This window comes from Paralichthys olivaceus, chromosome 13 (assembly GCF_024713975.1).
Source record: "Paralichthys olivaceus isolate ysfri-2021 chromosome 13, ASM2471397v2, whole genome shotgun sequence".
Classification (NCBI taxonomy): Eukaryota; Metazoa; Chordata; class Actinopteri; order Pleuronectiformes; family Paralichthyidae; genus Paralichthys; species Paralichthys olivaceus.
Window position 1 is genome coordinate 4,949,756 of NC_091105.1, and position 23,800 is coordinate 4,973,555.

The window sequence follows — 23,800 nt, forward strand, 5'->3', positions numbered from 1 at the left end:
TACAATTCATCCTGAGGGGGGCATGAATGTCTGTGACTAATTTCACAGCAATTCACCAGGTCATTGTGAAGTCATTTCATTTATAGCTGAGCTTAATGGACTTTATGCATTTTACACTCCTTCCATCCCAAAGTCAGCAGAAATTACTTGGCAGGGCATCGCATTGATTGTACCCTGCACACCGTTAATAATCCTCTAACCTCTCTGTTGCTCAGGCAGTAAAATGTTTTGCCTTTTGTCCTTCACTTTTTACGGTAAGGTTTTGTGAATAATAATTTTTGAATGACGAATGATCATCAAGTGTATTAACGCAACTGCTCCTCCTGCTTTTTCCACTGGGTCAATGTCCCTGTCGTGCATATATCTGCACAATAATAATCCTGTAAATACCCTTAAAAACTCAAAGCAAACAAATGAAATTCAAAACAGTAACAAATATGTGTTCAAACAGATTGTGTGCTCAGTAGTCTATTGTTTTGTGAACCTTTCTTTACAGTCTGTTGTTGGTATGCAAAAGTTACTAATGTGGTGGTCATCTGCAGTAGATTATTGTCAGGCTGAAGTTAATCAATAATCTGTTTTATTCAACTTTTCATGGAGCTTTTATCGCTGCTACTTTTGTACTTTATGTGGGACTGTCTGTGTTGACAGAGGGAATCAGAAATGAGTCGCAGCAGTCTTTGAGGAAATGACGAACAGCATGAGAATGACTCACACGTTGTCATGTGTTGTCTCACAAATACTTGCTGAGGTCTTTCTTTCCCTAGCGAACAATTCCTAGCTCCACCACTTTTGAAATATTTGAATCATTTGCAAGTCAATAATTCATTAATTATAAAATGATATTGTCTGCTATTAGAATTTATCTTAAAGGAAGTAACTGCTATACAAACATAAGGTTGGAGGTTAAAGATTGGGCATCAAGGTGAAGTTATAGCAGTAGCACATGAAATATTCCCACTTCCCCCTCTTTGCCCAGCGTTTGGCCGTCCCTGTGTCTGTGCTGGCAGAGCAGGGTTGCAGACATGCATGTGAGCACTGTCTTTCTTCTGTGTCCGCTGATTTTTGGTGAGTTATTCAATCCAATATCTATGATTTTTCATGCATTTACTGTGATTTAAGTTTGAACTTCAGGGTTACTAACCACTAATCATAACTATCATTGCAACACAAGTAGACATAGTTGTTCTTTTTGTCTGGGAATGTCTCCTGCAGAATTTACTGTACTGGACAATTATATTCTATTCACAGATAGAAATCATTTCATTGCTGTAAAAATTATATGTTTGTGTATCTCCATGAATATGATGAGTTTTATAATGTATAAGCAGACATGCCTTCAAATAGAGACTTTCTTCTTTTCTTATTTGACTGCATAATATCCACATAATAATTACACTTTATGGTTGTAGATTAGTTCCAGAGAAAGAAAAGCGATTGCCAGCTTCCCTTTTTCTATATTTACATCTGTTGCAAAACCTTTGTAGGTCATGTTTGCGGACTGTGCAGTAAGATCATCAATTCCAACTTCGTGCTAAATTAAATGTGGATACGCCAACATGTCTTCTTTCAAAGAATAAATTAAGTTATTTTTTAATTAGACCGTTAACACTGCAAACTTTTTAATTGGTCACACTCTTAGGAAACGTCTTTTGTTCCACAGCTCCTCCAATAAAAACAGAAAACATTGGACAAATAATTCAATGGTTGAATAACTTGCAATTTAGCCTATTGTCTCCATTCATTAAAGCATAAACCTATAATAAAGCTTTAACTGATCCTTCTTGGTGAATGATTTTCTGTTCTCTGTCACAACAGCAGCCATGTGGAGGGGGGTCCAGGCTGTCTCTCCAGTGCCCTCAGTCCCTGACCGTGTCCAGGCTCTGGTGGGGTCCTGCGTGGTGATTCCCTGCTCTTTCGCTCCTCTGGCTCCTCATCCTCTCAGGGGGAGGAAGGAGAGGGTGGATGTCCGACTGAGGTTCAGAGGCGGTGGCCATTTATTTTCTCTGCGGAGCACTGCTTTCAACAGCGAGGACCAGAGTCAAGTGAGCAGGGATTTCCAAGGCCGCACATTACTCTTTGGGCGAATCACAGAGGGAGACTGCTCGGTGAAGATAGAGAGAATCAGCCTGGATGACTCACGCATGTTCGAGTTGGCTCTGAAGAAAGGCGATGACTTACTCTGGGGAAAATCAAGCAGCTTCAATTTGGATGTAGTTGGTGAGTACAGGGAATACATTGCACTGTCCTAGTTTCAACCAGATCATGTGGGTATGGAGGCTGTGGGACTTCAGAGGAATAGAGAATTACATTGGGGATGAAATAGTAGAAACTAAGTGCATACTCCGACATGTGGCCAAACCCCAAAAAGATAAGATTTATATATAGCAAAGCAAATTTCTGGAAAGGACCATTACGGCAAACAGAACACAGCTCCTGTCTCTTTAATGCCCCCCCTTCTGATTGGCCAGCTGAAACGCTCTGTTGTGATTCGTCAACCACTTCCACCGTGTGCAGGAACCGTCTCCACTCTTACTTTACCTGGCTGTGTTGAGGGGCGTGACTTGCAGTAAAGCCTGCGTTATCAAAATGCGGGGCACCTCATGATCTTCAGGATCTTCAGGAGCGTCAGTGTTTTCTGTGGAGGAGAGAAGCTCCCTGTACCGCAGATGTTTGGCTTTTTAACTTGGCAGAAATTTTACATATACAAAAAGCCTATATAACACACTTGAGGAAGTGAAACTGAAAAAGGATCGTATTCCTCCTTAAATAAAATCTAAAAAGAGAAAGTTTCAATGTGTAATCATCCACCTTAAATAGGTTGCAATTGCACAATGGTTAAATTAAGTATAAAAGAACAAACGTCTTCTGTGGGAGATTCCCTGTGAGGCTGGTGTATAATTATTGTATCTTTAATAAAACACACTGCAGTAGTGAAACACAATCATGATGAATATTTTCCACGCTGACAGAGACTCTCGAGGCTCCTGTCATCAGCGGGATGTTGGCAGCCACTGAAGGACAGCTGGTCACCCTGAACTGCTCCGTCAGCTATCACTGCCCCTCCAGACCTCCAAGCCTGCACTGGAGCTGGGAGAGAGGAGCCCAGCTGAACAGCACCATACCTGGGGAGGTACTGACACTCCGTCCGGAGCCCCACAGGTTGATGTTACTGGCCCAGCTGTCATTTACTGTGTCACACCAGGTGAAGCCCAGGCTCAGATGCAAGGTCACCTACCCTGGAGGCAAATCAATGGCCACTTCTAAAGATCTACACGTAACATGTAAGCACTGATCTGATGTTTAACTTTGTGTTTCTTGGTTTAGTTCACTCTAAAAGAAATGTCTTTGTGTTTTTATTTGCTGTAGTTCCTCCAAAAGAGGTGAAGGTGCAGGTCCAGTCCTTGACGGTGCACGAGGGGGGTAATGCACTGCTGGTTTGCACTTGTAAAGCTGATCCTCCAGTGTCAGAGTACCACTGGTCCTACACTCAACATGGCCGTACGGTGCACCTCCACCAGCGCACACACTCAGTCCGGGTGTACAACGTGACTCGAGACATGAGGGTCTGCTGCTCCGCTCACAACCTGATTGGTCGAGGAGAGTCCCGGCCTACTTCATTGAACATACGATGTAATCCTACTTTCTGTCATCCTACTTTTCAATGAACCGTAAAGAATATTTAGTAAATATTGGTGGAATATGTTAAAAATATGTAATGTGTTACAATTGGTCATTACAATGTTTAAAAAAGATCTTTTGCTGACTACTACTCCAACAATTTTCAAACCCATTCAAGGGAATGGGACATTTTGATTGTGGTCAACTTTTAATTGCGCCATATCCTCTTTACCGGAGACTTTAACCGTCTTGTTTTGATTCAGTGACCCTTAGTGGCAGAAGTTACATCTTGTACATTTAAAGAGTTGTTCCTCCTTTCTCTCCTCCAGATAAACCAGACATCGTCCGACTCTCCTCCACCTGTGTCATTGAGGAGTTTGAGGTGCTGTGTCGGTGTTCGGTCACCTCCAACCCCAAACCTGCGGTCACCTGGAGCGTTAACGGGACGGTTCCCCCTCGTGATTACAACGTGTCTGTGACATCAGAGCCTGAAGTGCTAACAGCCACTCTGAGGGGTCACATGGACAAACCCCTGACAGTCATCTGCTTTGCTTTCAACGCTCTGGGGAACGACTCCCTGGTTTTGCTGCAGGGAGGAGAAGGTGTGTTCTGTGTGCCTGCAGCTTTAAGATAAAGGTCAAGAGGATTAGCTGAAGTGCTGCAAAAGAAACCGTATGCTGTTGTTATTGCTTCATATGTTATAAAACACCTGAACAGATGTAAGTGAGAGAAACAATGACGATCTGTCTGTAAGGGCCAGGCCTAAACCATAGACTGTTTATAAAGATGGACGAACATGACAGCTCCTCAAAAGTGAAGCTAAAGTGTCTCAATCGCCCTCTGGTGGCTGGCTCCAGTATAAGTGATAAACCCAGCCTCCTCCATGTTAACGAATCAAAGTACATTTCAAATATTTTTTCTGAAAGATGGTTTCTATCATTTTAGGTAGTTCTTATTACACAAAAATTTGTTTAAATGTTAATCCTGTCATGATTGATGGCTAAGACTAAGGATTATTTGAGCGTGTGTACTGGCGATACATCTTTATCATGGCTACATCCCCCAATTGCTACTGTGCAGACTCTGGCTCCAAATGATGTTATCGGAGCAAGATGGCAGCATTCGTAACAGAGCTATTTTTGCTCCGTTTCTGGAAGTGAAGATGCGTCATCCATCTCTATGTACGTCTTAGATGTTTGACATCATATACTGATCCGTTGCTGCTCTTCTTGTCTCTTCCCAGTGACAGCAGCTTTGTGGTGGTTGGTGATTCCTGCTGTGTCCATCTGCTCGCTCATAGTCCTCCTGTCTCTTATTTTCTGCTGCTGCCGGAGGAGAGCTGGAAAGTACGTGAGGCAAACCAGCCCTTTGTTTGTTACACTGACATTTCGAAACAAGTGTTTTGCTGGGAGGTTCACACACTTATTCTGCTTCTCTCAGAGAGGTCCTGAGAAGAGGTCCAGCTGTTTACCCTGAAGGACTGGGGATCTATCAGGACAGGACACCTCTCTATATTAACTGCACAGAAGTGACTCACATCTACACCAACGGCAGCTACCAACTTGTTTACCAGAACTGCACGCCTCTCTTTGTCCATTCCAACCAGGTATTGGATTTACTTGATCTCTGAGTGCAGGCTATGTCCTCGATAACAGATGTCATTGCATAGATTTGAATTTCAAAATCTATCATCCCCGAATTTACAGGGGAATTTTAACATCTGACATTTTTTCAGATGCGTCCAATGGGCAGAAGAGGAGGAGAGAGAAGAAGAAGGGGAGAGGGAGCAGGTGCGGACAGACAAGTCGCTCTGGGAGTCAGAGGCACAAGAGACGTGGCCGAGGCAGAAACTGCTATTTACCTGGAGATACTTTGAGTTACATTATCAAACTGTTACATTTTACTTCTGATTCTTTCTAATGGGAATGTTTATAGCCGTCACGTCGTTGTTTATAGACTGCATGCAAATGTCAACAGCATTTTAAAATCATGCAGTGTGATCTATTTCTATAATCTCCATATTGAACCACTGATTGTTGGCCTGTGACCTACCTCTGTGCTGTTTTGTTATATAAAAGATGAAAAAGCATCACAAAAGATCTTTCATCATTTGATCTTGTGGATAATCTATGACTTCTCTCAGCACACAAGCGCCAACATTCAGATTCGATTTGCTCTCACCAGTATTTTACACATTAAACCATTTGTAACAGTGGCTGAGGCATCACAAACACAAAGTGATCCACAGACAAGTTGCTCAAGCTATGATGCATCACATCAGTGAGGGAAGTGTGTAACATTAACAAAAGCTCTGCCCTGTAAAGCATCCTAGGAATCAAAGATGCACTTCCTGTTCCTGAGACATTCACTTTTTATCTTTTCTGTTTTATCGAACCATTCAAGCAGACTTTTATCTATGCATAGATCATTGCCGATTCAATTTACTCATGAAATATAATTCAACAGCACAAGTCAGTTTTTAGCACCCAGACCACATCAACACTCATAAAGAACATTTATATACACTGGACTCTGGTGTTGTTATTTTGTTTTATTGTGTAGTACACAACGATGCGGGTTGGTGGAGGCACTGTTTGAATTACACAGTTGAGGGAACAAAGGAATGAAAGGAACTAAACTTTACTTAACTGAACTGAGGCAGAACTCAGATTGGCCAAGTATAATACAGCAATGCTGCGACAGACCTTCCTTCCCTGAAGATTATAATAACGAAACATTTCATTTAGAATACAGTAATACTAGAGTAATTATAATAACCATAGCACAAGATTAGGTTTCCAAGTGAATAAGGGTGGAAATTAAATAAGAAATTATTAGTGCGTGTGTCTTATGGTGGCGACATAACCCGCTGGTGCGCTTATTAGAGAGCAGAAGAAGAAAAGGCACACGCTGATTGGCTGGAAACATCGGTGCGGTCACAACAACACGACACACGTCAGGCTTTTGGTGGGAAAATGATTTCTCCTCCTTCCTCGTTCATCTTGTAATTAAAAGTCTTATCGTGTATTTTCTGACGTGGGCCGCAGCGTCAGGGTGACAGCTACACAACGGTCGCGCCGGTGGGTTGATGGGAGCTCGGTGTGTTTGTTAAAACCTCCAGGACAACCGGGGAAAGTTCACTCCAGCCCATTGTTTGCTAGCGTGCTAACAACGTTAGCCAACCGTCTGTCGCTGAATTGGAACACACAGTAGATTTCCTGGAGGCTGTAGTTTTCTCCACTGCGAGGACACCGCGTGTGTTCTATGTTTTATTAGCGAAGTGTTAAGAAGTGTCGGACCTGTGAGGAATCAACAGCAACATGCCGGAGATCAAGATCAAGCACGTTGTGTCCTGCAGCACCGAGGACACGGTGAGTTCTTCCCGTCACCGACTTTGTGAATTTCACGCGTTTTACCCAAAAGTCAGCTTCCTTTTCACTCATCCATTGTCATCACAGACCCACAAGGCAGACAACCTGCTGAGCTCTGACACCTACAGGAAGTGGAAAGCAGCGAGACCCGGGGAGAAGCAGACATCAGTCATTCTGCAGGTGAGTTCCTGCCTCTCACATCTGCTGCTGCTGCTGCTGCTGTCTGGGAAACAAGTTTGATTCAGGGTTTCCATAAGACACCGAAAAGTCTTTAAAGGTTCAGTGTGTAGAATTCAGTGACATCTAGTGGTGAAGTTGCATGTTGCAGCTGAACACCCCTCACCTCACCCCCTCCTTCCAAACATGAAAAAGAACCTGTGGTAGCCTCTAATTGTCATAGAAACTCAAAAGGTGTTTAGTTTGTTCAGTCTGGACTAATGTAAAAAACATGGCAGCCTCCGTAGAGAGGGCCCCCTCGATGTAAATATAAAGTATTTGAATATAAAGGGACTTTTCTGGGGTAAAGAAAACTCCAACTCATACAATTTAGATGGAATGAACTAGTGAAACCATTATGAGAATTATTCTACATTAAATTTCTGCCAATAGTTCCCTTTCACCTAAATCTTACACGCTGGACCTTAAAAGGTTTGAAAATATTAAAACTTAAATGAAATGAAACCCACGGTAATAGATCCCTTTCACCTACATTTTACACGCCAAACCTTTTAAACAGAAGTTTCGTGTTGTAATTGTGTTTGAAACGGTGCTTAACAAAAATGAATACATGATCGATAACTGTGTCAGTAAGTAAAACTGTCTGTGCTCACATGGGCATGTGTGACCCTTTCTTTTACTTAAAGAATATTTAACAGTATTTGTGCTGCTTGTAGCCACTGAGGGAGCTTATCATAACTTTTTATTTATTTTTGAAACTGTTGCTGTTTTCCTTCTCTCAGTTCGAGAAGGAGGAGCAGGTGCACAGCATCGACATTGGAAATGAAGGCTCAGCTTTCATCGAGGTGTTGGTTGGGAACTCATCCTCAGTCAGAGACCAGGATTATCAGGTATTCTCACAAACCAAACCCAAATATATCACGACCTAGCTTATCTTGACTATTAATGTCTGCATGTTATCTCTGTCCCTTTCTTCCTTGGATTTATTTATTTTTTAGGTTCTTCTGGTTACGTCTTCCTTCATGTCTCCAACTGAGAGCCGCAGTGGCGCCAATATGAACCGGGTGCGTTTCTTTGGGCCAAACCAGCTGCAGAAGAGCCCAGCCCAGGAGAAGTGGGACAGAGTGAAACTCGTTTGTAGCCAGCCATATAGCAAGGTAAAGGTTGTATGCAGTGTAACCAACTCTTGATTAAAATGAATCATTAGCAAGTACAACATCAGCAGAAGGACATATACAGCAAATTATATTCTTAAACATGCTAAACAACAGTGTGGTGACACCTGCAGTGTGTTTAGATTTTGAGCTATATGATGAAAGTGGATTCTTAAGAAAGATGTACATTCATTTGTTTTTGTCTTTGCACATAGAACATAGCATACGGTCTGGCCTTTGTTAAGTTCCACTCACCGCCTGACAAAAATGATCCTTCTCCAACAACTTCCCCTGTGAGTATTAAAATGTCTTGTTCTTTTTAATATTTTTACTGAGGCCTTGATAATGACCTGAGTTTTTGTTTCATTCTTATTTAATGTTACAAAATAAGCTAACCATATTAAAAGTCAATTTTGTCCAAACACAAATTAATCAGAGGACACTGTCACAAAATGACTGTTATCGACTGTCTGCAGTTTTTTAGCTTTTGAAATTATTTGTCAAACTCAAACCTTTTGTTGTATTAAAAGAGTGAGTACTTCAGTCAGTCCCTCCATCTCTTCTTCTGGCCACGAACATTCTCTTCTTCTCTCCTGTCAGAAACTGACAAAGTTGGGACAGTTCAGAGTGAAGGATGAGTCTCCGTCATCTGGGCCCAGCCTTCAGCCCGGCAGTCTTTTCTTCAGTCGGGACAGTACAACAAAAGCCAGTCCTTCTCTCAAAGGTAAACCCATTTATTCAAAATTACAAGCTGCTGAAGCCATATTGAATTCTTTCAGGTCCTTGTGATAATAAAGTAAATAATAATAAAAAAACAATAGTTCATTAATTAGGTTGTAATTAAAGCTTCTGAATTGTAGCAGGAGACAAGAGCAAAGAGGTGATTTCAAAGACTTTGTTCATTATTGTGACACTTTGTGGGAATAGTTTCTCAAACCTGCTCTCTCCACTTTAGTGTCTCCTCAGAGTGAGAAGTTGAGCTACGCTGCTGCTGCCCTGCAGACCGGTGGCACCTCCCAGTTATCGGGCCAAGCCTCATCCTCCAGCACTGTCTCTCCACAGGTACTAAACATCACCATCAATTCCTCCACCAAACTCAAATCCAGGATACATATAAAACCGGCATCGACCCTTTTCCAAATAAAATTATAACCACTCTTGTATGTACTGCCTGTAGGGCTATTATTTCCATTACGCTGCAAATACCAGAAAAAGTTGGGTTTATAAAGTTCACTTCCTGACCTTTAAAATTCTTATTGCTGTCTGTTATTTCAGTGTAATTAAGCCAACAAATAAATCATTCACCTGCCAGTAAAGGCATCTGAACTGACATAAGACACTTATTTTAATTGCCTTAAAGCAGGAACATAGGTAAATCGGTCTGCACTTATCCAAAAGCCGTCTTCAGACATTAACTCCAGTTTGAGTCAGAGGCATTCGCAGCAACAGGAAAATGTCAGAAGCATTTAGGCAATGAGTGGCACCTGTGTAGATCATATAAGGGGAAGGACATTGCATCAGCATGCTCGCTTACTCACAGTAAATCATTTTTCATTTCAGTACATTTTCTGCTGTATTTTCACATGGACTCATTCAAGAAACCTCATATAATAATGCACACATCATTCTGGTCCAGTGTGGAATTGCAGTAACTCATCAATCCTGTGTAAATACCCCCTTTCTTACTGTTAGTAAATGGAACATTTCATGTTATGTCCAAAAAATGCATTTTGGTAAAAAGCCACATTTTCTGATATGATGTGAACATTTGGGACTTAAAACTGAAAAAATGTCATTATTTTGTTATTAATTTCTAACATCATTACAGCCTGTGCCTGGAAGACTTACTTGTTTTTCTTTGGGCCTGTTGTTGCACATGTGCAGCTGAAACATGGTGTTATGTGTCCAAGTTCATTACAAACAAAATCATAGTTTGTCCATTCCCAGTTTATTTAATGGCAATTGTTTCATATGCAGCAGCTTAAATTTGTAGCTTTCATCAACAGCTTCAAGCAACATTTCCTGGCACAAGTAAAAATAAATGACTTTAATTCTGTGCAAACATCAAATGTTAACTCTGGAAATGTCACTGTCACTCTCTATGCATTGAAAAGTTGTCGAAACAGGTATTCCAGTGATTACAGTCTTGTTTCCAATTTTCTTCTGTAATTGTTAAGCAACCATTTTATGAAAGCCTCTAGGAATTCTTAAACTAAATTTTCTAATCTAATGTTTCTGCATACACAGGGGAAAGGTTTATTTCAGAAAGCTCACCCATTAGAAATTGGACAAAAAACCCTAGCTAAAGTTTGAGCAAAATGTATTCAACTGTTCTGCATTAGATAAAGAGAAAGTCTTCAATATATATTTGCACATTATTTTTGTCGTTGTTATGACGTAAGCATGAGAACTGATCAATCTGTCCCATGAATTGTTTCCACATAGCCACCAGCAAAAAGAAAGTTTGAGTTCAGCAAAGAGCGCCAGTCTGCCCCTGGCCCTCCTCCTTCGAAGAAAATAAGCCCAGCTGGTTCACCCGAGGGTAAAGCTGCAACCCCCAAAAACAAGCCGAGCTCAGCCAGCACATCCAACTCCAGTGCTGCGAAGGGTAACAACACTTAATTTAGTGTCTCAGTCTCAGCATAAAAATTGTTTTCTCACAGAATTTCATTGACTTTCTGAATTGTGTCCCCAGCGTCCCTGACACAGAAGTCCTCTGACAAGAACAGGCAGAGTTTGTCCAAATCCGAAGCTAAACCCAAACAACAGAAAACTAAATCCCAGGTCCCATTCAACCGGATCATGGAGGGGGTGGTGTTTGTACTCAGTGGTTTCCAAAACCCATACAGAGGGGAGCTGAGGGAAAAGGCTCTGGATATGGGAGCGAAGTACCGGCCTGACTGGATGCCTGGGGCCACACACCTCATGTAAGTAGCTGGTAGCATGTGAAAAGTGCATCCTGAGGTTGTGCTCTTTAGTATCTGCCATTATTACCTCCACTAACGACGTTATGACTTCAATGATCTCTGTTGATTTAAAACAAATCTGGGATGTTTAGGTGACTGATATTTATCAGTGTGTGCCATTTGGTGAAGATCCAAATAGAAATCTGGATCTATTGAATTTAAAAGTGGACGGTTGGGCCTTAGCAGAGGTACTGAGATTGATTCTATTTTATAGATGTGTTACTTAAATGCAACAATTCAAAGTACATACAAAGCAACAGCTAGCAGCTGCTTAGTTTAGCACAAAAGTGGAGAAACAATGAGTCAAGCTCTGTTTTAAAGATAAGAAATCCACCCACCAGCTTCATTAAGACTCATTATCCTGCTGCTCGCTATAGCCTCTAACTTCATGTTGAGTGAACATACTTGAGTGGTGTCTAATTTCTCCTCTAATTAAGGAAGAAGGAAAATGCATTCCTTTCCCAAAATGTAAAACTATAACCTGAATCTGATCTTAACCCAATCATTTTAGTGTTTTGTGTTGGTACTAATATTGTTTCATAAGCTGAGAATTTAGTCCGTACTTGCTCCAGAGTTTCCCTTTCAGGCAAGATGTAACATAAATTGGTGGAGTCCGCCGAAGCCCTGGAGGCTCTCCCTCGAACATTTCCGTTCACATGTGCTGCCCAGCACATGTCTGAAAGCACCTTTAGATCATACAATGGTTAACATTGTGAAAGTAATGTAAATACCTGTAGCAGAAAAGATTTCCACACACTTTAGTCTGGTGGACTTTTTTTTCATATGAATGCAAATTCATTATAAAGTCATCGAGCGTCTCGTTGCCTCTTCTTGTGTTGGACTTATAAGCCTTTAAAAAGGATTTTACATTCCCGCCACAGTTTTTGCTTTAAGGGACCTTGTTCGCTGTCTTTGTTAATAAACAGACGGACAGCTCAGAAATGTGACTCCTCACGGAGAGGGTGAAGAGATTACTGGTGAGCGAATGCTAAAGAGCTGCAATTCAATCAATACGTGTAGAACAGCAGATTGCTGGCAGCTGATTTGATTACAGAAAGATGAGTTGAAAGAAAAGTCGATCAATCAGATTTTTTGGCAAGTTTCTCAGCATATCATAAAATCACTTACTGCATACCTCAGCCAAGGCTCCACAGTCTCTTCAATTCAATCAAGCTGCACCAAATTGCACACACTCATAGATATTAATCCCCTAAATGTGCCTGTTATCTTTCATCAAGATTCATTTATTATTCCCTGGAAAATTGGTAAAAATGTCCATAAACAAACAAATGGGTGAAAAATAACCTCCTTGGCAGAGGATAATATTGTGGTAATTAAATTGTGGGACTTCTGCGATTGATATGGCTTTGATCAGAGTCAATTTTGTGATAAATGACTAAATCACTCTTCTTAAATGTGTGAATGTGTAATAATTATGGAAGCCATTGTTATTGAATACACCAGTGGACGTTAAGCAATCTCTAATCAGCATCCTGTTGCTTACACATGTCTTGGACTCAACACAATAGCAAAAAAGATAGCTCCAGGTCCTAACTTTGTTGATCTTTACATTTTTCCTCTAATATTGGTCTCATTCTCATTTGACCAACTGGATTTCATGATTAGATAAAACATTTTGTTTGTGCTAACGTTGAGTTTGTGTCGTGCTGGCTCCACATTCTTACAACATTTAACATAAAAGTGCAAACATGTTTTTCAAACAATGCTCTCTTAAGATGAAAAAAAAAAAATCTTCTCTCTTGTCAACTTCTCTTTGTAATCATTTGTGTTTCTCAACCCAATCATTTCCAGCTGTGCCTTTGCGAACACCCCCAAGTACAGCCAGGTGAAATCAGCAGGGGGCATCATTGTACGGAAGGAATGGGTGATGGACTGCCACAAGAGGAAAGAGCAGATCTCCTATAAACAGTAAGAAATGATGAAATACAAAACTAATGAAAAGAAGCAATATCTTGAGTTTGAATTCCACACCAAATGCCCGGGCTCAGGCATGAGCACTGGCACAGCTGCGTGGATTTAAGAGTCTTGTTAAAGGACGCTTCCACCGAGCTTCATCTGATTAATAAGTTCTCTTGAAGCCACAACTGTACCTCTGCATCTCGCAGTGGGCACACAGCAATCACACTGATTGAAGCGTCCAGAAATACACCTCACAGCGGTGATTCTCACTTGCTACAACATTGTAACCTTGAACAGCTGATGCCTGCTGTGATCACAACTTCAGGCCAGGCAGCTCCAGCAGCTGTCTAATTATATGCCTCATTACAGGGGGAGCTTTTGCAACATCAAGGCCGTCTGCTGTTGCTCCAGACGAATCTGTGTCTATTGAATAATGCAGAGCTGAACACTCATCTTGGGCAACGGAAGGTCCAAATTAATTGAAATCTCAGTGTACTGGTGGTGCTTTACCATTCCAGGAATTCCTTCATACTTGTTGCCTCCATAATGATCATGTCTGGCCTGAGCATGAATCAATGTTCAACCAAGCTCTCACACTGATGAGGTGTGCAAGGCTACTGAATAATCTCGGGCTTCTGATGCATTCAGACGCATCCAATGTGCAAAATTGGTATTGTGCTAGATATGACAAAGTGTCAATTCTAGGAATTAATGAATTATCTACTCACCACTTTGCAGATGGAAGGGTGGGTTAAGAGTTTGAGTCCACAAAACACTTCTGGAGTTTCAGGGGTAAACTTTGTTCGAATACAATTGAAGTCAATGTTGATATCAGACGTAATAAAAAAACACCCAGAAAAAACACAACATGCCTCCAAACTGCTTGTGTGGTGTAATCCAAGAGCCCGCAAGCCCCTACGTTGATATTCGACTCCAAACAGCGTCATTTGTGTTTTTAGACTACAAGTCTCCTGATATCTTCCTACAAGGTAAATGACCTTATTTCGAGTTGAATATAACGCTGGCTTGGATGACACCACACAAGACATGTTATTTTTTATATTGTTTATACTGTTCTCAACCCACTTCGAAACATACAATCTGTAAAATTCCTGGTTTCTAGATAAGTGCCAAAATAGTAGATGTCACCTAAGGTCAAGCTGATGAGGGTTGATACTGTAAATGTGATCTCCCACACATTGTGTATGCACCCGAATGACTGGTACAAATAGAGCACACAGGCGGACGTAGGCCAAGAACTGTCTGGATCTGCCTCCTGAGAAACTCAAGCTAAATAAGAAAATACCAATGTTTTACCGAGTTCTGCCTGCCTGCTGCGGACAGTAAAAACCTAATGGATTTTTTGACGGCCATGATGTATGGGTCCAATTGTGAATGTGACCATGGGAGAGCGAGAGCAACTGTGGGGCATAGAGCACTCCACACAGCTCCACACTGAAGCAGCAAATCAAAATACTAAGTTAGAGATATTTTATATTATAAAGAGAAAAAATATTCACGTCATTATAGAAATGGCAGCATAAATTAGACAATGGCAGTTTGGTTAATTAATAATCAGTTTTACTATAGCCTATAACATAGTGAAACACACTACTACAGAAACAGCATAAACATAATTTAATACTACTCTGTGATATTACCACAGTGCTGCTGCCTTCATTAGCAGCTTCAATTTTAATTGCAAATATATAAGTACTGCAATTCTTTTTCCCACGACACACCATATGGAAAAGAATCACAATGATGGAAGGAGGTAATGGCTGCCATTACAACTTTCATCTGCAGAGACATGGTCCCAATTTTCACGGTCATGGTGAGGCTTGGTTTGGTTATAACAGATAATTGATTTACAACTGTTTTGATGAGTGATTAATCTTTTAACTTATTTTGAAGCCAAAATTTTTATCATTAGCTGGATCCAGATTTTCATATCATTTGCTGCTTTTCTTTGTCTTTATAAGGTATTAGGTTATTAACAAAACTAGCAATTCCAAGATGTCACCAAGGACAAAATATAGCAAGCAAAGTGGAAGCATGTTAATCAATAACAGAGATAATCATGAGGTTTCAGACCTAGAGTCACAGACACACAACAGGAAGAGTCACAGACCTTCATAGTGTGTCTCATGTGGGTCATGATTACTTGTATCAATGAGACTGTCATTTCAAAGAGATTGTTGTTCCCGAGATCCAGCATGTCTGCAGATTAGACTTGGTGCAGAGAAATCAATTTTTTGCTAATGTAAGTCCTCACAGCCTGAAATAAAAAGTAACCAGCATGCATGCAGTATGAGCTCTGCTAAGAGAGAGAAAGAGTAGCGTGGACAGCTTAAAAAAAAAAAAAAAAATACTTCGAGTTCCCTGCGTCATCATTCCCCCTCACGTTTGCCTTTCTCAGTCAGTTTCTGATTGTGCTGAAGATCCCTCACCACCGTCTTTCCCCCACTGCTCCCCCTGCTCTCGTTGTCATAGCCCTGTCCAGCTCCGCTATTGTGCAGCATGTGGAGTGAGCAGCTTTGAAGATGCATCCTTTATTTAAAAGCTGCATCTGCTATGGGTAATTAAAAGGACCACTTACTTTGATGATGACAAGTACCCAAACAAATAGGCCCACTCGCATCCTCTAACTGTTGCCCCATCGTGCACGCAAACACTTTGTCACCAAGCATCTGCGGGAAAATGCACAGCATCACTCCTATATATATATATATATAAATGAGTCACCTAAGCAGAGCATAAATGCTTTCTCCATGGACATCATCCAATCAGTGAGAATCCAGAGATGGAACCAAAAGAGGGGAAAGCAAAAAACGTTCAAGTGGCTCTACAACATCCCATCACAATGGAACTGAATAAGTAAATAAATTTCTCATTAAAGCTGAGGCCCTGTTGCAACATCCCAGGAGGACGTGGAAAATAGTCGGCATGTTGGTGCCAACATATCAGCACAATCACATCGTGATTAATCTGTGGCTCATACAATTTAATCACATACAAAAACCCAACACATAAAATCGGAAAATATTAATTCTCATCCTCCTTGACAAAAGTGCAATAATTTTGTCATTATCACTGAGTAGTTTCAGCTTTTTATGTTTTTTTTTAGATGTAATTATTAAATAAGAACCAGTATGTACATCCACTGTAAAAAGAAAATAGTGTGAGTGGAAATGATAACTACTGGGCGCTGATGCACTTTGCTCCTCTGCTGATAATGTTCAGGTGCCAGGTGAATTCATTGTGGCTTGAGGTGAAATAAGGATTAATTTTATCATCTCTTTTTGTTTTTGTGTTTGAAAGCAGCAGAAAGAGTTTCTCTTTGCCCTTTCCTGTTTTTCGTCATGTCCTACCCATTTTCTGCATCATTATACAAAATAATGTCTTCACTTTTGAGGTTATTGTAAAATCTGTCTTTTTATTTCCCCGCCACACTCCCTTAACCTTTGCTGAGAACATGATCTGTTGTCTGACACTACATATTTTATGCATCTGAGTGGCTGTGGAGGTGGGGCATGGTCGTTTGCTAATCATAGGGGTCAGTGATTCGATCCCTGGCTCCTCCAGTCCAAATGTGGAAGACACTGAACCCCAGATAGTGATGGATAGAGAAGCACTATAGAATCGCTGTATTAATGTGTCAATGGGTGAAAGTGATCTGTGATGTAAAGCACTAAAGGCACGATGTCTGTTTAACATTCTCTGGAAGTCATATTTAATTATATGTCTATAAGACTTTGGTTGCAGTCTTGTTTATGTTTTATTTTTCCACATGATTTGAAAAGATTTAATTATATATCACATGTTCAGCTCTGGGCTAAAGATCAAGTGATTATTTTTCAGTGTCGAAGGAATGTAACGAACTATAATGAGAAGAATCTGGCTCATTATTTTGATTATCTGTCACTTTTTCATCATGAAAATAGAAACCTAGGACTGTGCACTCAGGTGTATCATATGTCTGAATGCTTTATAGATTAAGAAAGTATACATACTTACAGAGCTAAAAAGTGGGAGGAGATGTTTTACGTACCATTTTGTCCAGAAGCAAGGTGAAAGTTCCCCCCATAGATCATCAGCATCAGAAAATCTCTGGTTCTCTGCAAGTTAAGGTAAAATCCTGTGTAAGTAAAACTTCAGAGGTCAAGTTAAATATCACTCCCAAGGTACATTTCAATAGGGAATACCCAATCACTGGGCTTAAAATGCCATGACCTTCACTACCAAAGGTAGCTGGGGCTAAAGCGTCCATAAAGTTTGTACTATTCTCAGTAGACAGAGATAACTCAGCATAAACAAACTGGTGCTGCTCTGTAAGAATGAACTTTGCGCATGAGGCGAAGGTTTATTTTAGACCGGTGTGTTGTGGAGTTTGGTTGATGGAGAAGTTTGTAATTTTTTTTCTCCCCATGCAGAAAATAAGCTGAAGCTCAAGAACATGCAAACATCTAACGTATTTAATATACAGGCTGTTTTAATGTTTTAAAGACATTTCAGGATGATCGGGACTCAATGGTGTGAAATTATATCTTCATCATGTCTTCCTTGTTAAATTAGCTCATGTTCCACTACTGCCTGCTAAAAGGGCCACTGCAGTTCAAAACGTGTGAGTGAGGCTGGTTGGCAACAAGATATATTGTGCAGGCATCATTTTCTCCCCAGTCTTTAATCATCCCGACGCATTTTATTCATCCGTTTTTTTCTTCCGTTGCTTCAGGTATTTGATGGATGGTGCCGAGTCGAGCTCGGAGAGTGAAATGGAAGTAGACAACCAGAGTGAAGAGGAAATGGATGCAAAGGTACCATTTGTTTTTTTTGTGTGCGTCCACAAACAATAATTGATAAATGAAAAATCCTCTTTCTCGTTCGTAACTATCAGTAGTAATATCCTGTCCCTGCTGTTATTGCAGACACCACAGAAGCAGGAGAGACAAGTCACCCCCAAAAAAACACCAGGACAGAGGAGTGAAGACGATGATGAATATGGTGGCTCCACTGACATGGACGAACCAGGTTTGCATCAAACTACTTATGGTTAAAGAAAGCACCTGAACTCTACCTGACATGTCGTCTAAGATTCGGTCAACACTTATTTTACTTTCTTACTTTCCACTACAGAAACTTGTTGACATAAAAGAGAAAGAAATTATTGCTCTTAAAGAGTTTTTTAGATTGTGTGTATTCATTGACTTGTAGCTGTTGACCTGAGGCAGGAAGGCAGGGTGACATAATAAGGATAGAAGTGGGCTGAACCGGTGAATAAGGGAAATAGAAGAATGAAAGCCAAGGTAGAAAGAAGCACTTAGTTCTGATATAGTGGAAGGAAACAAACTTAACACATTTTTCCTCGCTCCCTGGGTTCTGAACTGTAAATTCTTAAAAACATTCTGTTAGACAAATAACAGCCAAAGGTACATTAAACACATATAAAGTCCAGTTTCGAAAAAGACCGGATAGAAAGAGGTGGAAACGGAATTATAATGGATCGCACCGAAATTTGGTACAAAATTATAAATGCTGTTTACATTTCCAAAGTATTTCCACAGAGTATTAGTACACAGTCTTTATCACTGATCTTTATCAGTGTTGAGCTGCAGTTCAAACACACATAGTAAAAGCTGTCTAGAAAAGATATGATCAGTCCACCTCTCAAATGTCTCTAACATTGAATGGATTTCTCTCAGATTTGTGCAGAAATGTGCTCTCCTGCCAGTCAGTCTTGGTTTGGTGGGTGACATGACTCATCAACTCCCCTGTGGATTGCTGTGAAATTAGGTGTAGACATATTTGTCTCCACATAATAAATATTTTAATGATCCCCTCACACAGATATTAGCACACTAACATGCTTTAACAGAAAGTTTTAACCTAATATTTCCTGAATTATCTGTTTCTCGTATTTTTTTTTTCGCACTTTGCCTTTAATTGAAAGTGGCCCCCTGCTGAGAATAAAACCATAATCACCAGATGCCCCTAAAATATCATAAATTCTACAAATTATTTGTATTAATTCGTGTTTTGTTTTTGCTTCTCTCTCTTCAAATCAATTTGCATACTAAAATGGAAAAACTTAATCACTCCGCTGCTGCAGGGTCACCCACTACAAATTAATTTCAATGAGAGTAAATTGGGGGAGACAGGAAAACACTTTTTACTGTGACAAAGCAGAAAACAATTAAACCATAAGTAATCCAGTAATATATATATATGTGTGCGTGTGCGTGCGTGTGTGGGGGTGTGCGTGTGTGTGTGTGTGTTTGTATATATATTTGTAAGATCAAAAAACTAAAAGATATGTGGCAGAGACTCATGGGAAGTCTTTCGTCTCATATATCTAGCGAGGGGGTGAAGGTAGCAGTGGAGCTGAGGAGGACTGAATGAAATGAGAAGAGCAAGGGGACAATGTGAAACCCCGGGAAAGAGACAAATGGGATCAGCTTTATGAAGCACTTGGAAACGGATCGGTTGATAATTCGACCGTGTAAAGAAAATGAACAACATTCTGTAGATGGAGTTTGTGGGAAGAACAGAGGAACGATGTAATCACTGTGAAGAGACTTGTGCATGATTCTCATTTCTATGTTAATTTGAGTCCAGAAGTAAAGTGCTGGCTTGCATCACTGAGGACACATAAACAATGACCCACCGAGCACATATGAGGAGACGACATTTTAATTAGAGCTTCCTCCTGTTTCCCCCGCAACAACGCAGGGTTGTGTGGTAATGGAAAGTCTTAACAACAAGGTGACATAAACTGAACTGCTGACGAAAAGAAATTCTGATTTACCTGAATTATCTCTGCTTCCTCTGCAAGATGAAAATGAATAGTATCTTATAGAGAACAAGATCAAACTGTTTTCATCATATGAGCAGCGCTGTTTGACATTTGATTGTTGGATTCAATTAGTGTGTGAGTGCACTGATAATAACATGATGTAGGAAAAGATTTCAACTTGGAAACAACCCTGTGATTTCAGTGAATTGATATTTTCCTCAGAAAAATAAGATGATTATTACCCTGTCCATCTGTTTTTGTCTGAAAAGCTGAACACAATCCGGAGATTTGATCTTAGATGCATGAAACTTTCCACGCTTAGGAAACTTCTATTTAATTTTCAGCTTGGCCTTTTGGATTATTGTAATAAATGACCTGCCAGTTTTCTGGTTAGAGATCTTCTGTATTAACACTTTGGTTTCACAGGAGATGATGATGACGAATCTGCCGTGGACACGGAGGACGAGCTGCAGAGGTAAACACAACAAATAATGTCAATAATGCTCTTTGTGATATTGATGTGGACAGGTTTGTTCTTCTGTGTCCCGTATGGTCATCGACTCCATATCTGCTCCCACAATGCACCAGTAGTAAAGTGATCCATACATTCCTTTTAACATCTGTAATTCCACAACTTCAACTTTTGATTAATCATCAGATAATAATCATGCAATAAGTTTTTAACTGCTGTATCATGTCACTACAGAAGTAGAGCTGGGGGGGGTTTTCAGACAAGACAGAATGTGAAGGAGACAAATGAGGTTCGTTCCTCTGAGAGGCAACATGGAGCATAAAAGTTGGCTCAAGTTTATTTTTTTTGTCCTTGTGTAAGAGTGGAGAAGGAGAACAGACAGAAGAAAAAAACGTCAGCAGATGTGAAGACGGTGAAAGAGGAGGATCCATACGGGGGGTCGACAGATGAAAACACAGACGCTGAGGCTGAAGAGGATCATCCCATCCCTGAGCTACCAGGTTTGTCTCTCTGTTCTTTTCCTCATGTCCCCCAGTCTCTATTGTCTGTTCCTGTTCATGGCAGCGGAAAAAATGACCTCCCCTCCTCGTGGCACTTTGCAAACTCTGACAGAAAATAATTGGATAACTTTTTGCCTCTCAGGGAAACCACACACACCATTTGCTCCTTCCCCCCCTTTTTATTTTACCAAAGAGCACCAATAATTACTCCATATGTATTTTGTAGTCTTCAACTCTTCTGCTACTTTCTCTTCCTTTTTAATTGTTTGTTCCAGACTTCCTGAGCGGAAAGCACTTTTTCCTTTACGGTAAATTCCCTCACAACGAGAGACGCCTACTGCTGCGATACATCGTTGCCTTTAATGGGTGAGAAAGACGTCCAGAAATAACTCGCCAGGACTTGAATTGGTCACAGGCAGAAAATGCAAATGCGTGTAATTAAATGTCTGTAAAACGCGCTGTTGTCTGTGCCGCAGAGTGATCGAGGACTACATGACCGAGAAGGTGCAGTTTGTGGTGACCAGTGAGGGCTGGCATGACTCTTTTGAAGATGTGAGTTAAGGCTTCTCTTGTTTCATCAGTAATACCACAGCTGTTCATCTAAGCTCTTCTAGCTTTGGGCCTAAGAACGTTGAGGATTTGTGTAAACGTGGGTTTGCTTTTATTATTCCCTCCCACAAACAAGAGTGTTTTGTGAAGGTAATTACTTCTGGAAACTTTTTTTAAGTGCTCAGTCAAGTGCACAAATGAAAATCTCAGAAACCCTCGGAGGGGAAAACAAAAATAGCCGGCAAGGATATATCTTAGCAATTTTCCTTTAAGCTGTTAGCACTTGCTATTTTTTCAAGGTATAATCAAATAAAACCAATGAATTGAATTAGTGTTGCCCCCCCCCCCCCCCCCCCCCCCCCCCAGGTATGGGTTGAAATTCAGTTTTAGCCGTTTGAGGTCCTTGTTAGTGTCTGAATTACAGATATGGCGATGCCGCCTCCTGTGAGCGTATGAGTGATAAAACAAGAACACTTCATGACCTTCATGTTTTTCTTTCTTGCCATCTCCCTCCTCTTCATCACAGGCACTGATGGAGAACGGCAATCTGAACTTTGTCAAACCCACGTGGATTTACGCCGTCAACGAACGACAAAAGTTGCTTCCTTATCAACCCTACTCTGTTGTCCCCTGAACACTTCTCTGTGTGGACTCATATCGTGACGAAGAAGCAGCAGGGGGAGAGCCATAGACAGTTTTTTTTTTTTTTTCTTTTATCTTTTTCAGATTCAGCGCTCTTTTTAGAAGAAGTCTTGTTAAATAATGATTTTTTTTTTGTACTATTCATGAAATATCCTTAGTCTTTGTCCACTTTACACAAAAGGTTTCACCTTTTGGCCGAGCTTAGAAATAATTTAAATTGCCTGTTGTGGTTTAAGTTGGGTTAAGGTTTAGACTTATTGTTAAACTTTTATTTGAAGCTTGTTAAACCTCGCTCGGCTGCAACGTTACATCGTCAGCTGCTTTGTCCTCAGGACCGAAGTGTGCGTGGATTCAAGACTCGTTGTGGTCACCTTGGTCCTGTGCTGCCGTTTGCTCTGCCACCTCAGGCTCCGTCTGGAAATGAGTTGTCTCCCTGTGCTGACTGCCAGCGGCTCTGATAAGACTCGTGTAAGCGGGCAGACTATTATACGACCAGCCTACATTCATGTGGAAGGTGCCAGTTATTCAAGGTTGCAGCATTTTCGGAGCTGAAAATGAAGACTGGGGAACTGTGTGATGAACTGACTTTTGTCTGTGTGTTGTGAAAAGTTTTAACCTGGAGTTTGTGATTTGGTTTTATGTTTGTTCAATATGACAAAAGATGGACGCGCTCAAAAGATTTGAGGACGAGGAACTGACGTTTGTGGTTTTCTGGAGGTTTACACGAGGAAATGTTGAACTTTGGTTTGCTCACTTTTCCAAAGAGACTCGTTTAAGTCCTGATTTTTCTTCCCTTAATGTTTCCTAATTATTTTGTCTAAATAAAAAAATAATAATTTTTAATTAACTGTGCTGCTCGCTGTTGTTCATCAAACTGTTCTTGCACTCAGCTGCTCTCATCCCTTCCTCTGCCTTCGTCTCCATGTTTGCGGCTCGAGAGGCACTTTCTCGCTTTTCATTCCTCATCTCTCTCCCTCTCTCCCCCCTCTCTAATTTAGTTCCCCTCTTCTGTGCCCTGCAGCCACTCAGTCTTCTGCTCTCCAGTCTAGGGGATTAGAAGGCTGGAATGTGGATGATGGACACAGAATCAGGGCTGATTACATGGGAGAGAGACACTTCGAGAGAGAGGGTGAGAAGGTCTGGAGTTTTGAAGGATCCAATGAGATAAATTCGCTCACACTCATCAAGAGTGAAGCATGTTAGTACAGCTTCCTGCAGCTTAACATCAATCACCGATGTGCTTTTCGTACGTGGAAGAGTGGAAGGTCACATCCGTTCAGGTCTGGGAGCAGGAAAATTTACAGCAGCCTACAGCCTCACCCCGGTTCAATGTCGTGTTCTATTTTAGTGCCCATCTGTTTTCAGGGTGATTTGAAATGGTCCCATTTGACAAGTCGGCTTTGATCAAACAGCGACTTTTCCTCACTACTCTCGTCTCCCTCATCTCCACCAGTCACATTTATATTTTATGCTCTTAGCATTTTTACAGCTCCCGTAGATCTTGACAGTGACCTTGAGTGACCCTAACCTTGTTCCGATAACCTGACCGGAACATTGTTTGGGTTTTAATCCTCATTGTAATTGACACAATATTAGTCTCCCTTCAGATAATAGATGTTTCTCTTTATTTGCAAG

General features: G+C 40.8%; 2 protein-coding genes across 2 annotated transcripts; both read left to right on the forward strand.

Annotated features, from left to right (window-relative positions):
* The first annotated feature begins 760 nt into the window (after window positions 1-760).
* Window positions 761-6,145, forward strand: LOC109633083 (sialic acid-binding Ig-like lectin 5). The gene is made up of 8 exons (XM_020092675.2): window positions 761-1,068; window positions 1,819-2,220; window positions 2,973-3,284; window positions 3,370-3,633; window positions 3,951-4,223; window positions 4,865-4,967; window positions 5,062-5,227; window positions 5,357-6,145. The coding sequence occupies exons 1-8, from the start codon at window positions 1,026-1,028 to the stop codon at window positions 5,495-5,497; spliced, it is 1,704 nt and encodes a 567-aa protein (XP_019948234.2). The 5' UTR covers window positions 761-1,025; the 3' UTR covers window positions 5,498-6,145.
* Window positions 6,146-6,530: 385 nt separating this feature from the next.
* xrcc1 (X-ray repair complementing defective repair in Chinese hamster cells 1) lies at window positions 6,531-23,008 on the forward strand. The gene is made up of 17 exons (XM_020093498.2): window positions 6,531-6,992; window positions 7,080-7,172; window positions 7,952-8,059; window positions 8,168-8,326; window positions 8,539-8,616; window positions 8,924-9,047; window positions 9,279-9,385; window positions 10,769-10,931; window positions 11,019-11,250; window positions 13,102-13,218; window positions 17,945-18,026; window positions 18,138-18,240; window positions 20,429-20,477; window positions 20,835-20,974; window positions 21,250-21,340; window positions 21,451-21,526; window positions 22,050-23,008. The coding sequence occupies exons 1-17, from the start codon at window positions 6,942-6,944 to the stop codon at window positions 22,155-22,157; spliced, it is 1,881 nt and encodes a 626-aa protein (XP_019949057.1). The 5' UTR covers window positions 6,531-6,941; the 3' UTR covers window positions 22,158-23,008.
* Window positions 23,009-23,800: the final 792 nt, after the last annotated feature.